The sequence below is a fragment of the Somniosus microcephalus genome, chromosome 7 (genome assembly GCF_052327205.1).
Source record: "Somniosus microcephalus isolate GS21.2 chromosome 7, FLI_Smic_1.0, whole genome shotgun sequence".
NCBI classification, from domain to species: domain Eukaryota; kingdom Metazoa; phylum Chordata; class Chondrichthyes; order Squaliformes; family Somniosidae; genus Somniosus; species Somniosus microcephalus.
Window position 1 is genome coordinate 144,280,046 of NC_140993.1, and position 16,573 is coordinate 144,296,618.

General features: G+C 47.1%; 1 protein-coding gene across 1 annotated transcript in view; it reads right to left on the reverse strand.

Annotated features, from left to right (window-relative positions):
* Positions 1-6,825: 6,825 nt before the first annotated feature.
* The window catches only part of ttpa (tocopherol (alpha) transfer protein), a 104,445-nt gene continuing 94,697 nt past the window's right edge, over positions 6,826-16,573 (reverse strand). Inside the window, exon 5 of the mRNA XM_085993039.1 lies at positions 6,826-8,662. Within this exon, the coding sequence (XP_085849165.1) occupies positions 8,489-8,662 (174 nt within the window). The 3' untranslated portion in view covers positions 6,826-8,488. The remainder of the gene's footprint in view (positions 8,663-16,573) is intronic.

A 16,573-nucleotide genomic window follows, 5' to 3' on the forward strand; every position in this document is an offset into this window, starting at 1 on the left:
CATCATCAGCTGGGGCTCCACACTGAAAGAACACAATGAGAGACTGACTAAAGTGCTACAGAGCATACGCCGGAATGGACTGAAGCTCAACAAAGCCAAGTGTCAGCTTGGCGTCCAGGAAGTCACTTTCCTAGGAGATAATCTATCTGGTAAAGGAATAGAGCCAGATATGGAAAAAGTAAACGCCATACTCAAAATGCCCCGACCCACTGACAAAAAAGGAGTGCTACGCATCATGGGGATGATAAACTTCATTGGAAAGTTCATTCCTAACTTGTCAGCCAAGACAGCCTGTCTGCGAGACCTGCTACATAAAACAAATGAGTTCGCATGGACAGAAAGACATGAACAAGAGTGGATAAACCTCAAAACAGTGCTGACAACCACACCTGTACTCACCTTCTTTGACCCAACAAAAAGAATCAAAGTGTCAACGGATGCATCAAAAGATGGGCTAGGTGCGGTATTGCTACAAGCAGAGGGTGAAGATTGGAAGCCTGTTGCCTATGCCTCCAGGTCTATGACTGATAAATCAAATCAAATCAGATCAACTTTTATTGTCATTGTTAGTGCACAAGTGCAGTACAACGAAATGTAGGCTTGCGGCTCCCGAGAGTGTACATTTAGATTAAGACATTTAAACATTCAACATACATTTGGCTTGTAATACATTAACATAAACATAACCATAATAAAGTGCATTGGCAGAGGTGCAGGCTTTAGAGTTTATTTGTGGAGTTCAGTAGGATGACAGCCCTGGGAAAGAAGCTGTTCCTAAATCTGGTCGTACGGGTGCGAATGCATCTGTAGCGTCTCCCAGATGGCAGGAGGGTGAACAGACTGTGGCTGGGGTGGGTAGGGTCTTTGATGATGGACCGTGACCTCCGTAAACAGTATTTCTGGTATATGTGCTCTATGCGTCAGTAGCCGGGTGCCGGTAATGCGTTGGGCAGTTTTGACTGCCCGCTGCAGGGCTTTCCGGTCATAGTAGCTACAGCTGCCATACCATACTGTGATACAGTTTGTCAGGATGCTCTCTATTGTGCAGCGGTAAAAGTTAGAGAGGATCAGGGGTGACAGGTTACATCCCTTCAGCCTCCTTAGGAAATATAGGCGCTGCTGGGCCTTCTTCACCAGAGAGGAGGTATTGAGGGACCAGGAGAGGTCTTCTGTGATGTGGACTCCGAGGAACTTAAAGCTGTCCACCCTTTCCACCACAGCCCCATTGATGTGGATGGGGGTGTGACTTCCGCCTTTAGACTTCCTGAAGTCCACAATGATTTCTTTGGTGTCGATATACCCAGATTGAAAAGGAATGTCTAGGCTTGGTAGTTGGACTAGAAAAGTTTCATGGCTACATATATGGACTTCCCACCTTCACAGCTGAGACAGACCACAGCCCTCTGGTTGCCATCATAAAAAAAAACCTGAATGAGGTGTCTCCAAGGATTCAACGACTCATGATGAAGCTGCAAAGATATGACTTTGAACTGATCTACACACCAGGCAAATACATAGTGTTAGCAGATGCACTATCCCGAGCACCCACAATGAGTCATGTGAGCTCTACTGAGGAAGACGTGGATGTTCATGTGAGTATGGTCACTGCTGCGCTGCCCGTGTCAGACACAAAATCAAAGCAAATAGCAGAAGAAACAGTAAAAGATACAGTATTACAAACAGTAATAGAGAACATTCATCATGGTTGGCCAAAAGGTTCCTGTCCAAAATATTTTCACATAAGGTCAGAATTGAGTGTCACAAGTGGACTATTACTAAAACAGAACAGAATAGTCATTCCACAGGCTCTACGTCAAGACATGCTCAAAAGGATTCATGAGGGACACCTCGGAATTGGAAAATGCAAAAGGAGAGCAAGAGACACTGTTTATTGGCCTGGCATAAATAAGGACATTGAGAACATGATAGGCAAATGTGAGACATGTCAGAAACACCAAAACAAACAAGCAAAGGAACCAATGATAGTAGCTGACATACCAACAGCACCATGGCAAAAGGTTTGTATGGACCTTTTTCATTTAAATGGTAAAGACTATCTAATAGTGATTGACTACTATTCTAACTATCCTGAGATGGCGCTGCTCTCAAGCACCACAGCAAGCAGTGTCATAATGCATGTGAAATCCATCTTCGCCAGACATGGAATTCCCAGGATTGCCGTTAGCGACAATGGTCCGTGCTTCAACTGTAAGGAGTGGCAACAGTTTGCAGCACAGTATGACTTTCAGCACATCACATCCAGTCCTTTGTATGCTCAGTCAAATGGTAAGGCAGAGAAAGGTGTTCAAGTTCTCAAGCAGCTACTGAAGAAAGCGACAGAAAGCAAGTCTGATCCCTATCTCGCCCTGCTGAGCTACCGAGCCTTACCTTTAGACTGTGGTTCTTCACCTGCTGAACTACTAATGAGTCGCAAGTTGCGCACCACGCTACCCTGCTTTGCAAAAGAACAGCAAAGTGAGGAACTGAGACAGAGACTTCAACTGTTAAAGCTGAAACAGAAATCATACTATGACAAGTCATCCAAAACTCTAAAACCATTGACAAGGGATGATGTTGTCAGGATTGAGGATCCAGATGCATGGAACAGGAAAGCTACAGTTCTTGAGGAAGTAGGACCAAGGTCATACACTGTTAGAACTGAGGAAGGACAGATTCTCAGGAGGAACCGCCGTTCCCTCCTAAAAACACAAGAGACTATTCAAGACCAGATTGATGACAATGCCGCAACTGCATCTTGTCATTCACCGCCAGAACAATCTCATGAAGACACATCAGACTTACCCGTGTTGAGAAGATCCACACGTGAAGTAAAAAAGCCTGATAGACTTAATCTTTGAGTACAATGTAAAGCTTTGAAAATGTGTTGACTGTTTTGAAAATGTTTATGTTTATAGAGCACTAACAAAAGTGTTACTGATATTATCTTTATTGTTTTCTTGAAAGTTGATTGATATTGATTTTGTTAAACCTCAAAGAAAGGGGATGTAATGATCAATAACATGTCATTCTATAGTGGACACTAGGTGGAGCCGTAGAGCTGTATATAAGACTACACTACCCAGCTGTATGATATTAAGACTACATTACCCATGAGGCACTAGGCTACCCACAAGGCAGCAGTCAAGATGGAAGCCTCTGCAGATACTGTACCTAGTCCACATGTGCTCAATAAAGTAACGAGCAAAAGCTAGCTGTGTTCATAATAAGAATGTCTATTTATTAATGAACATAAGAATCCCCACTTCTGGCCTGATGGAGGGAAGGTCATTGATGAAGCAGCTGAAGATGTTTGGGCCTAGGACACTGCCCTGTGGAACTCCTGCAGCGATGTCCTGGGGCTGAGATGATTGACCTTCAACAACCACAACCATCTTCGTTTGTGCTAGGTATGACTCCAGCCAGTGGAGAGTTTTCCCCCTGATTCCCATTGACTTCAATTTTACTACGGCTCCTTGATGTCACACTCAGTCAAATGCTGCCTTGATGTCAAGGGCAACCAGTTTCACCTCACCTCTGGAATTCAGCTCTTTTGTCCATGTTTGGACCAAGGCTGTAATGACGTCTGAAGCCGAGTGGTCCTGGCTGAACCCAAACTGAGCATCGGTGAACAGGTTATTGGTAAATGCCACTTGATAGCACTGTCAACTACACCTTCCATCACATTGCTGATGATTGAGAGTAGACTGATGGGGTGGTAATTGGCCGGATTGGATTTGTCCTGCTTTTTGTGGACAGGACATGCCTGGGCAGTTTTCCACATTGTCGGGTGGATGCCAGTGTTGCAGCTTGGCTAGAGACGCAGCTAGTTCTGGAGTATAAGTCTTCAGCAAGACAGCCGGGATGCTGTCAGGGCCTATAGCCTTTGCTGTATCCAGTGCACTCAGCCATTTCTTGCTATCACGTGGAGTGAATCAAATTGGCTGAAGACTGGCTTCTGTGATGGTGGGGACCTCAGAAGGAGGCTGATATGGATCATCCACTCTGCAGTTCTGGCTGAAGATGGTTGCAAACGCTTCAGCCTTGTCTTTTGCACCCCGTGCTGAGCTCCATTATCATTGAGGATGGGGATATTCCTGGAGCGTCCTCCTCCCATTAGTTGTTTAATTGTCCACCACTATTCACGACTGGATGTGGCAGGATTGCAGAGCTTTGAACTGATCCGTTGATTGTGGGAGCGCTTAGCTCTGTCTATATCATGCTCCGTCCGCTGTTTAGCATGCATGTAGTCCTGTGTTGCAGCTTCCCCAGGTTGGCACCTCATTTTAGGTACACCTGGTGCTGTTCCTGGCATACTCTTCTGCACTCCTCATTGAACCAGAGTTGGTCCCCTGGCTTGATGGTAACGGTAGAGTGAGGGATATGCCGGGCCATGAGGTTACTGATTGTGGTGAAATGCAATTCTGCTGCTGCTGATGGCTCACAGCCCCTCATGGATGGCCAGTTTTGAGCTGCCAGATCTGTTCTGAGTCTATCTCATTTAGCACAGTGGTAGTGCCACAGAACACGATGGAGGCTGTCCTCAGTGTGAAGACGAGATTTTGTCTCCACAAGGACTTTGCAGTGGTCACTGTTGTCATGGATAGATGCATCTGCGACAGGTAGAATGGTGAGGCTGAGGTCAAGTAGGTTTTCCCCTCGTGTTGGTTCTCTCACCACCTGCCACAATCCTGGTCTGGCAGCTATGTCCTTCAGGACTCAGCTAGCTCCGTCAGTAGTGAGCCCCTCTTGGTGATGAACATTGAAGTCCCCCACCCAGAGAACATTCTGTGCCTTTGCTACCCTCAGTACTTCTTCCAAGTGGTGTTCAACATGGAGGAGTACTGATTCATCAGCTGAGGGAGGGCGGTAGGTGGCAATCAGCAAAAGCTTTCCTTGCCCATGCTTGACCTGAAGCTATGAGACTTCACGAGGACCGAAGTCAATGTTGAGAACCCCCAGGGCCACTCCCTCCCAACTGTATACCACTGTGCTGCCACCTCTGGTGGGTCTGTCCTGCCGGTGGCACAGTACATACCCAGGGATGGTGATGGAGGAATCTGGGACATTGACTATGTCAGGCTGTTGCTTGACTAGTTTGTGCGACAGCTCTCCCAATTTTGTCACAAGTCCTCAGATGTTTTTGAGGAGGACTTTGCAGGGTTGACTGGGCTGGGTGTGCCGTTGTCGAGTCTGAAGCCGGTGCCGAGGTCGATGCCAGGTGGTCCATCCAGTTTTATTCTTATTATTGTTTTTCATAGCAGTTGTGTCCAACTGAGTGGCTTGCTAGGCCATTTCAGAGGGCAGTTAAGAGTCAACCACATTGCTGTGGGTCTGGAGTCACATATCGGCCATACCAGGTAAGGACGGCCAATTTCCTCCCTTAAAGGACATTAGTGAACCGGATGGGTTTTTACGATAATCCCATAGTTTCATGGTCACCATTACTGATATTAGCTTTTTGTTCCAGATTTACTTAATTAACTGAATTTAACTTCATCAGCAGCCATGGTGGGATTTGCACTCAAATCTCCGGATCATTAGTCCAAGCCTCTGGATTACTAGTCCAGTAAGCTAACCACTATGCTACCTCTTCCACTTTTCTACAGCATTCGCGTGGTGGATATCGAGAGCTGGAATTGGTGTAGAGCATATCCAGACACCATCGTTTACATGCTTTAGTTATCGAGTAACTTTTAAAACTATGTAGGTCACCGATATATCCACTAAAAAAGTGAAAGTTGCTTTCAACAACACTACCACCTCTGCCACCACGTGTCGATAGAACAAAGGGAAATCATGTGTGATTCACATGATGATGATGCAGACGCCATGCATGTACAGCATTTACCCTGCATGAAGGCCCTATCCTCTGGAATTCCCTCACTAAACCTCTCCGCCTCGCTACCTCTCTTTCCTCCTTTAAGACGCTCCTTAAAACCTACCTCTTCGACCAAACCTTTGGTCATCTACCCTAATACCTCGTTATGTGGCTCGGTGTCAAATTTTGATTTTTAACGCTCCTGTGAAGTGCCTTGGGACGTTTTACTACATTAAAGGCGCTATATAAATAGAAGTTGTTGTTGTCACAAAGACCATCCTCGCAAACGGAGGACTGAGAGCAGCACACACTCACTGTGCCGACAGTTCCCTAATGAGGAGAACATGTTTCATAAGTTTGTTTAGCCACAAGAGGTGAGATTCTCTCTAAAGTGAGTATGTGCTGCCCCTGTGTTTGACTACGTCCTTCCAGAACAGATCACTGTTCATCACCAACATCAGAGTAAACACCCTTTCCTACATCTACCAGCTGATGAGTGAACTCTACAACCCTGACGACCACCAAATCTAACTTAATAAAGCCCGTGAGACCCGAAAAAAGATAGACACAGAATGATCCATCGAGGGATTTAACTATAAATATGATAACAAAGTGGGATAAGTTTATTGAACTGCCCGAAATAACCAGCACGCTTACTGTGTGATGTCTTCGTAACTGACCTCAGTAGAAATGGTAAATGGTTAGTGCGAATATAGGTGGCTATTGGCAATAAGTGTGGCTACAACACTGTAATCTTGAATCTTGATGAGCACGATATCTTGCTGGGTTCTCAAGATTTCAAAGTTGTCCCCCCAAGATCTAATTGTTGCACTGCATTGTCCTCTAGTGGCATTCCAGTTACTGTGTCATTGTTTGCAGAGTTTGGTTGAGATACAACAGAGCATGTCCATTAAGTTGGAAAAAATAAGGGAAAGCTCATAGAATTACATTCTGTGCTACCAATTTGCTGGCATTATGAGCACAAGCAAAAATTCAACAACTGCAAATTGTAAATATTAGCACTTTTATTGAACTCCACCTTTTACAATTTTGCACTTATTCCACTTCTACATTTAACCCTAGTCGCCCGGTGAAAACAGGTGAGCTTTTAAAATCACCCAGGTCGCTTACCCGTCCTGGAGCCACCGGGAGCTGACTTTCCACTGAGCATGCGGCAGGGACACCCTCCCAAAGCAGGCAGGGTCCTTCTTAGCATACGCATGTCATGACCCGATGTTGCCATTGAGACTCGACTGCAAGTTTTACTCGGTGGCCTGAGCTTGAAGTGGCAGTGTTTTCTGCCAAATCAACCCAGCGCGATTGGGGTCAGGAGAGGCCCAAAAAGGTAAGTTTTAATTTTTTTAAATTTCCTTGTGGGGCCATGAGAAGCTGGAGTGCTCCCCCAGGCCCTACAAGGAAAGCTCAGACCTCCCCTGCTGCGACGTCGCCTCGCACCCCCCCACCCACCCCCCGCACCCCGCGGCCCACTGATTGCGGAACAGCCTGGCAGCTGATCTCACCACTTATCTGCTGTCAGCGGGTGGCCTCTGGGCCAAGCAAATTTCTGATGATTCCCACTGATTTCCCACCTGGAATGGGTGGGAAGTCAGCCAGAATGATTTAAATCTCTTCCCCAAATGGCTGCAGATGCTGGGTCAATTGAAATTTTCAAGACTGAGATTGGCTGATTAATTTTTCTTAAGTCAAGAGCTATGGATCAAAGGTGGGTAAATGGAATTAAGGTACAGATCAGCCGTGGTCTGATTGACTGGTAGAACAGGCTCGAGGGGCTAAATGGCCTACTCCTGTTGTTAGGTACCTAAATGAGGCCCAGGAGTTAAAATACCCCAAACATCACTTCTGGAGCAGCAGGTGAGTTCCTATCACACTGCTGCTCACCCACTGAAAACTGGCTCGCAGTTAAAATCGGGACCTAGTCTTTCTTTTTTTTCTTTAGGCACATTGCTTTATTTGTCAGACATTATGGGGTACATTTTTCAAGGTGAGGCTGCCAGCATGGAGTCTTGTTCAACAGAGTTGAGAATCGGTCAACGTACCCAATATGTTGTGTTTAGAACCTCAATCGATGGGCGCACAGTTCAAAGAACCAAGCACATTTACCTTCATACTTGATCTAAGGTCCCACCAAACAGGGCTTCTTGCTGTTATTTGTTGCCTATAATCCATGGATTTTGTAGTTTTCTTTTTTTTTTAAACTGTTGGGTATGGCTACCTCAAAGACTCTCTATGGCAATTAAAATTAGAGAGGAAATCAAATGCATATTACAACAGGCTTTAAATATCTACACATGGTTAAAAGCTTCCATTCCAATAGGTGCAGCTATTAAAATTTAATGAACAAATTATTAGAACACAGCTGAAGGCTTCAGTTCCTAAAGTTTTAGCTATTAAAATGTAAAAGATGATTCAGTTAGAAAACAAAATACATAATTACTCTTAATATACAGTAATCTGCAATATCAAATAAACCCCATATTTTGTTCAATATTTGATATCTTTTAAAAGGAATTTCTATTTATACAACATTCTAGTGCATAACTGGACACCTGCTGGTTCCATAGTACATAGTCATTTTTGGCAGTTGTGTTACATTGATTTAACACAATCAAGATATTGATTTTCAGACAGCAGACTCTGTGTCACAGGGTATCAAGTAACAAGTGAAAGCTCAAGAAGATCTTTCTCAGACTGCAGCACAAATTTGGTCCATTCCTGACAGAGTTCCTCATAAGCAGGTCCTTGGCCACCGTATTCAGGGGGAAGAATCTGAACTGGAAAGTGCTTGCAAAGGCTGTGCTGGTAATTGTTTCCATGCATGTGAATCTGAAATGGGCACAACACATTCAATTTAAATTACAGGGTCTTCAATTCCTCTCTTGCCAATTTTCAAAAAGTATCATTTTTTTTGTGTAAAGTCAACAATTTTGTACTTAAAATCTAACCACCTAATAAAAATAATATGGCATAACAACAGAAAATGCTGGAAACACTCAGCAGGCCAGGCAGCATCCGTGGAGAGAGAAACAGAGTTAACTTTTCAGGTCTGTGACCCTTTGTCAGAATTGGAAAAAGTTAGGGATGTAACAGGTTTTAAGCAGGTGCAGAGGCAGGGAACGGGAGGGGGGAGGGGAGGAAGGAACTAAAGGGACGGTCTGTGCTAGGGTGGAAAGCGGGAGATTAAATGTTGCAAATGGGGATGGCAGAATAATCAACAGCTGCCGCCTGAAAAAGGGGGCAGGAGTTATAGTCTGAAATTGTTGAACTCAATGTTGAGTCCAGAAGGCTGCAAAGTGTTCCTCGAGTTACAGTGAGCTTCATTGGAACAGTGTAAGAGGCCGAGGACAGAGAGGTCAGAGTGGGAGTGGAGCGGAGAATTAAAGTGACAGGCGACCGGAAGTTCGGGGTTACCCTTACAGACTGAACGGAGGTTTTCCACAAAGTGATCACCCAATCTGCGTTTGGTCTCCCCAATATAGAGGAGACCGCATCGTGAGCAGCGAATACAGTGTACTAAATTGCAAGAAGTACAAGTAAATCGCTGTTTCACCTGATAATATGGTGTTCTTGACCTGTTCTTACTATTATGGTTTACTTCTGTTATTTTTTGTTAATATGGATGATACTGGTGGGAAATGGGTCCCGACCTCGCTCCTGGGCCTCGACCTTGAACTAATAAGCTGCAAGCGCAAGGCATTCCTGATCTGGAAACAGCAACAAAACTCGAGATCCAGAAAGCAGCTCTACAGACGCCTGAATGCCAAGGATCAACAAAAAACTCGCGACCTAAAGAACAGATGGTGGGTGGAGAATGCACAGGAGATCCAACAGCTAGCTGACAACCACGATGTGTGTGGATTATTTAGCGCAGTCAAGACCACCTACGGCCCAAGCATCCAAGGACCTATCCCACTGCGGGCCAAGAACGGAGAGGTACTCATCAAGGACAGAGAGGCAGTCAGTGCCCGCTGGAAGGAGCACTTTGAAGATCTCCTTAACCGAGACTCTGTCTTCGATGCGAGTGTCCTCAACTCCATCCCGCAGCATGCTACCCACCACCACCTCAGTACAACCCCAGCCCGGCATTAGGTTGAAAAGGCAATCCAACAACTGAAGAACAACAAGGCCTCAGGAGCAGATGGAATCCCTGCCGAGGCACTAAAACATGGCGGAGAAGCACTATTGGCGCGAATACATGAACTAATTTCTCTTATTTGGAAGGAGGCGAGCATGCCAGGGGATCTCAGAGATGCCGTAATCGTGACCAACTTCAAGAAAGGTGACAAGTCCGATTGCGGTAATTAGAGGAGTCTCCCTGCTGTCTGCCACAAGGAAAGTCATCGCAAGAATCCTCCTCAATTGCCTTCTCCCAGTGGCTGAAGAGCTCCTCCCAGAGTCGCAATGCGGATTCCATCCACTAAGGGGCACAACTGACATGATCTTCACCGCGCGGCAATTACAAAAGAAATGCAGGGAACATCACCAATCGCTGTACATGACCTTCTTTGACCTCACAAAGGCCTTCGACACCATCAACCGTGAGGGATTATGGAGTGTCCTCCTCAAATTCGGCTGCCCTCAAAAGTTTGTCACCATCCTCCGCCTGCTTCATGACGACATGCAAGCCGGGATCCTGACCAACGGATCCACCACAGGCCCAATTCACTTATGGACCGGGGTCAAGCAAGGCTGTGTCATCGCACCAACGCTCTTCTCGATCTTCCTGGCTGCAATGCTCCATCTCACCCTCAATAAGCTCCTCGCTGGAGTGGAGCTAATCTACAGAACAACCGGGAAACTGTTCAACCTCCGTCGCCTCCAGTCCAGATCCAAGGTCGTCCCATCCTCTGTCATCGAATTACAGTATGCAGTCGACGCTTGCATCTGCGCACACTCTTGAGGTCGAACTCCAAACCATCGTCAACACCTTCAGCAAAGCGTACGAGAGCATGGGCCTTACACTAAACATCCATAAGACAAAGGCCCTCTACCAACCTGCCCCCGCCATACAATACTGCTCCTTGATTATCAAAATCCATGACGAGGCCTTGGACAACGTGAACCACTTTCCATACCTCAGGAGCCTACTGTCAACAAGGGCAGATGTCGATGACGAAGTCCAACATCGCCTTCAGTGTGCCAGTACAGCCTTCGGTCGCCTGAGGAAGAGAGTGTTTGAAGACCAGGACCGCAAACCCAGCACCAAGCTCATGGTCTACAGAGCAGTAGTGATACCCGCCCTCCTGTATGCTTCAGAGACATGGACCATGTACAGCAGGCACCTCAAAGCACTGGAGAGGTACCACCAATGCTGCCTCCGCAAGATCCTGCAAATCCATTGGCAGGATAGGTGCACCAACATCAGTGTCTTGCTCCGGCCAACATCCCCAGCATCGAAACTTTGACCACGCTCGATCAGCTCCGATGGACGGGCCACATCGTCCGCATGCCCGATACGAGACCCCCAAAACAAGCGCTCTACTCGGAGCTCCGACTCAGCAAGAGAGCCCCAGGTGGGCAGAGGAAACGCTTCAAGGACACCCTCAAAGCCTCCTTGAAAAAGTGCAACATCCCCACCGACACCTGGGAACCCCTGGCCCAAGACCGCACAAAGTGGAGGAGAAGTATCTGGAATAGCGCCGAACACCTCAAGTCTCTTCGCCGGGAGCAAGTGGAAGCCAAGCGCAAACAGCGGAAGGAGTGCACGTCAACCCAAGCACCCCACCCACCCGCCCCTTCAACCACCGTCTGTCCCACCTGTGACAGAGACTGTAGGTCCCACATTGGACTCATCAGTCACCTGAGAACTCATTTTTAGTGAGGAAGCAAGTCATCCTCGGTTCCGAGGGACTGCTTAAGAAGAGAAGAAGTGGGGAATGATACAATAATCTTCTTTGCATTCATTGTCAATGGCAGGCAGTCCCAGCTCAGGTATATCTTGGCGTCAATATAATTCAAAGCTCTGTAGGATTGTTCCTCTCCAGCTCTAGGATTAGTTCAGAATTTGAAATGGGTAGAAAAGGGATGGAAATGATATCACTTACAGATGTAAATTATCAGGCGATTTGTAGAACTGAACTGGTGAGAATTTCATTGGAGAAAAGAAAATTTACGGGAGACCTGATCCAGTTCTGCTGAATGCTGAAAGCTATAGATGACATAGGTTGTAAGCATGCTATTCGACCTAGTCTAAAACGAACAAGTCTCGAGTGAGGTTGGTGGTTAGTAGGAACCTTCTCCCCCACAGAATAGTAAGTATGAAGAAAAATTTCCCAGCAAAAGCAGATGAGATGATCAACTCCTGGATAAATTCTCAGGAATGCGATTGGTGGTTATAAGGATAGGTACAGACTGGGATGATCAAATTATGCACAAGACACACGGGGTGGGGGGGCGATTTTGCCAATGGGGGTGCGTTGGAGGCAGGACTGCTGCTTGGCGGGTCGATGTCCCACCTCCATCGATTTGTGGCCAACCCACACTATTTTCCCTTGATTGACCTTGTTAAGCCTGCCCAGTGGGTTTAGCAGGCCAATTAAGGGAAAGACAGTTGCAGAAAATGTCAGAGTAAGACGTTTCATCCGTCAAAAATTTTTGACAGGTGAATTGTCATCGTTTGACAGCTCTGTGAAGCTGTCAAACAGTGACATTCTCTGTAGTTTGATGAGTTCTTGAATTCAAGACCTTATGATCATTGTTCAGAATAGACTGGCATCTCTTGAGGAGCGATGGTCAGCTATTGAGCATAGAAACCAGCCCTTCATGGAAGTCCTCTGGAGTAGGACTTCCAGTGCAGAAACGGGTCCTCCTGGCCTCCCTGAAGTGCAGCAAGGTGCTGTCAAGCCACCTGCTAGCTCTGAAGTGGGGCTGACCCATAAGAGGGATGTTGGTGGCAGACAACAAGGAAGTGGGGGTTCTTCTCCAAGCGCTCACACAACCATGCCACTGCAAAGTCCTCGGTCAGAGTCCCACCAGAGTCCTCACCCAAATGAGATGGGCGTCTCATCCCCTGCTCAGCCGCAGGAGCAGCACACTGTTGCCGAACCCTCTCAGGTTCGCAACCCCAGAGGACGGCCGCCAAAGGTGTCGAGACAGGAGCAGCAAGAAAGTGAGCAAGGGGCCTCCACATCTGCTGAAGCCACAGGGGAAGCACCATGTAGGAGCACGCGTAAGAGGAAGATAATGCACAAGTAGTCACAAGGGTAGTCACTTGGGTGTTATGTTGTGTTTATTTTTGAAATGCCATCAGTTGCTTGTTGTGATAAAAATTTCTGATGGCAAACTGTTGAAGTTGTGGCCTGTGTCATTTCGCAAATGGGACTTCCACATTGAGGGCTTAGAGCGACTTGCAATTGCCAGTATGGTGGTCAGAGTGATAGGAATCCGTAGGTTCTTGTCCATCATCGATGCTCTGCTAAGAAGGTGCGAGGCAAAAGTGTTTGATTATGCAGGCTAAGCAAATCTGGCCAACATGAGTGCGTCCCTTGCATCCCGGGCAGCAATGTTGTCATGCGCTGGTGCCTTCTGGCCTGTGCAGTTCAGGTGGGTGAGCAGCAGCTTGGCGCTCCTGTTGTTGCTCCTGCTGTTGGTGCTGCTGTTGTTCAGGGTTCTGCTGCTGCCCCGGGTGGTCTTTGTCCAAATCTGATGTCCAGGAGGAGAGGAAATAAATGGTTCCCATTCTTCTACTATATACCTTAGTTGAGGAAGCGCTCAGTCAAGGTGGGGAGAGGGGTTTCCCAGGAGGTCACACTGGAGATGGGTTTCAGGCTCCAAACATCCACAACAATGAGTCGGCCTGCTAAAAGTTCCCCCAGACCTGAGACAACAAAGTTCTGCCACCTGCAAATGATGATTGCTGAAAACTCCTTTGTAATGGTGGAGCTGCAGCTGTTAATAAGCAATCCACTTGTGAGGCCACCAGGAATATCTGGCGTGTTCCAGAGGAGGCATGTAGGACGGGGGGAATGTCTAAAAATCAGAAAGGCCTCTCAAAATGGGATTATAGAGGCACTTAAGTGGTAGTTAAGGGTATTAAGGGCCTATCCCGCCTCTTGGAGACAGGATGGAAAGAGGGTCAGAAAACACACATTTGGGAAAATTGCTCGGAGGCGCCCACCATTTTTTGCGATGATACCACCTCGCATGCCTCCAAAGCTGCCTCCTCGTGTTTGGCAAAATCGAACCCATTAACTCTGTTGCTCCATCCATAGATACTACTGGACCTGCTGAATGTTTCCAACAATTATTGTTTTTATTTCAGCTTTCTAGCATCCACAGTATTTTGCTTTTCTGTTAGACTGTACAGGGAAAAATTCAGTTGGTTTGCGCCTCCCATTAGTGCCTTAAGAGGGTGCTAATGGGGCGCAAAGCAACTAGCGCCCATGCGCGGCGATGTTTGTGCTGCTCACAAAATTAACTAGGCATTTTGCGGCCACGCTAAACACTACCGCCATGATCTCCTGCGCCAGCAGATCGTGACGTCAGTCGAGTGTGCCCCGGACTGAATATTGAGTGGTGCCCCCACCTTACCGCCTGCCGCTAGCAACGACAGGTTGAGGGGAGCTTTTTGCAGTCAGGAAGGGACTGGGGGAGTGCTATTTAAAGGCGACCACTTCCTGCCTTTTTTTGTTGGTGACATTTTTGCACCACGCATTCTGAGAGAGAGAGGGAGACTTCTGGAGAGGTTCAATGCTGTGTGAACGAGTTTTGGGTACTGAGCAGCACTTTGCAGGCTCATTTTGATTTGCCCTTCCTTGTATCGATTTAGAAGAGACTGTGGGGGCTGCATTCTGAGCTCTTTCCCTGGGTCTCTCCATTGTTCTTTCCAGCAGATTTGATGTACAGGTCTCTCCAGGCCGAGATTCTAAGCTGCAATGAGCAGGATGTGGATGGAGAGCAAGATTAGCCCTCCCCTTTAAGAACTGGCCGGCGCCATTGTGTCTGTGTTCCATTGCTGACTGACATCACATGAGCTTCGCCAGCGCTCTGAGGTAGCGCCTCGCTTCTCGGCCTTTGCGCCTTAAGACAGGTGTGTAGCGCTTGATTTAGCACTCCAATCACCTCTAGGGGTGATAAAAGCCAAGTTTGCAGTCAGAGGCGATAATTAGCGTCAGGCGCTAATCTTTGCGCCCACCCAATAATTGCACCCGAAATGGGGCGATAATGAATTTCTCCCCCTCTGTCCCTTCTTGTCACACTCTGCTTATTTTTACCCAAATCGCTACACTGCTCTCTTGCCTTGATCTTTCACTTTAGATTTCTAAATTTCCCCTCACCTGACTCCTCCCCCCTTTTTTAGTTTAAAGCCCTACCTACAGCCCCAGTTATTTGATTCGCCAGGACGCTCGTTCCAGCCCAGTTTAAGTGGAGCCCGTCCCAATGGAACAGCTCCCTCTTTCCCCAGTACTGGGGCCAGTGCCCCATGAATTGAAACCCCTTCTTCCCACACCACTCTTTCAGCCATGCATTTAACTCTCTGATATGCTTGACCCTATGCCAATTTGCACGTGGCTCAGGTAGTAATCCAGAACTTATTACCCTTGAGATTCTGCTTATTAATTTAGACCCTAACTCCTCAAACTCCCTCAGCAGAACCTCATTATTAGTTCTACTTATGTTGTTGGTTCCTACACGGACCATGACAACTGGATCCTCCCCTTCCAAGTTCTTCTCCAGCTGCGAGGAGATATCCTTAACCCTGGCACCGGGCAGGCAACACAGCCTTCGGGACTCTCTTTCGCGGCTGCAGGGAACAGTATCTATCCCCCTGACTATATTGTCCCCTACTACTACCACCACATTCCTTCCTTCTCCCCCCACTTGGATGGCTCCCTGTACCACGGTGCCGTGGTCAGTTTGCCCATCCTCCCTGCAGTCCTTTTCCTCATCCATACAGGTAGAAAGCACCTTGTACCTGTTGGAGAAGGTCCAGGGCTGAGGCTCCTCCATCACTACATCCTGGGTCCGCATACCTTTCTGACTCACGGTCACACCCTCGTGTCCCTGACCACTGATGAACTCTAAAGTACTACTTAACCTAAAGAGTGTGACTGCCTCCTGGAACAAAGTTTCCAGGTAACTCTCCCCATCGCAGATGCATCGCAATGTCTGCAGCTCATGCTCCAGCTCAACAATTCTGAGCCGAAGTTCCTCGAGTTGCAGACACTTACTGCAGATGTGGTTGCTCGGGATCACGATGCTCTCCACAAACTCCCACATGCTGCAGTTACGACACACCACCTGCCATCTCTAACCTTGTTTTATTTATTAATTAATTAGTTAACGCTTTTATTCAATCGATATTTTAGTTTTATTATTTGATTATTTTATCTAGTTTAAGTTATTAATTTAATAACTACTAGCAAGTTACAGTTTCTCAGCTCTTAATTTAACTCCCTTCCCTAACTTAGAGAGCAAAAAAAAGCTATAATACTCACCAACCAAACACCTACCTGCTCTCCTGTGACGTCACTCTGATTTTTTTGTTGTTTTTGAATCGGAGCCTCGCCGCTGCTTTAATTCAGGTCCACTCTTGGGCAGCTCTTTATCCTCTCACCGCTGCCGCTGCTGCTGTCCTGTGACATCACTCCTTGTTTTTTTGGAAATCGTCGAAGGTTCCGCCGCCACTGATACCACCTCCAATTAGGTCCGCGCTGCCTGGTCTCCTGCTGTTTAAATACCACCGCTGCTGATACCGCCTCCAATTAGGCAGTGATGGCCTCGGTGATGCGGTCCCAC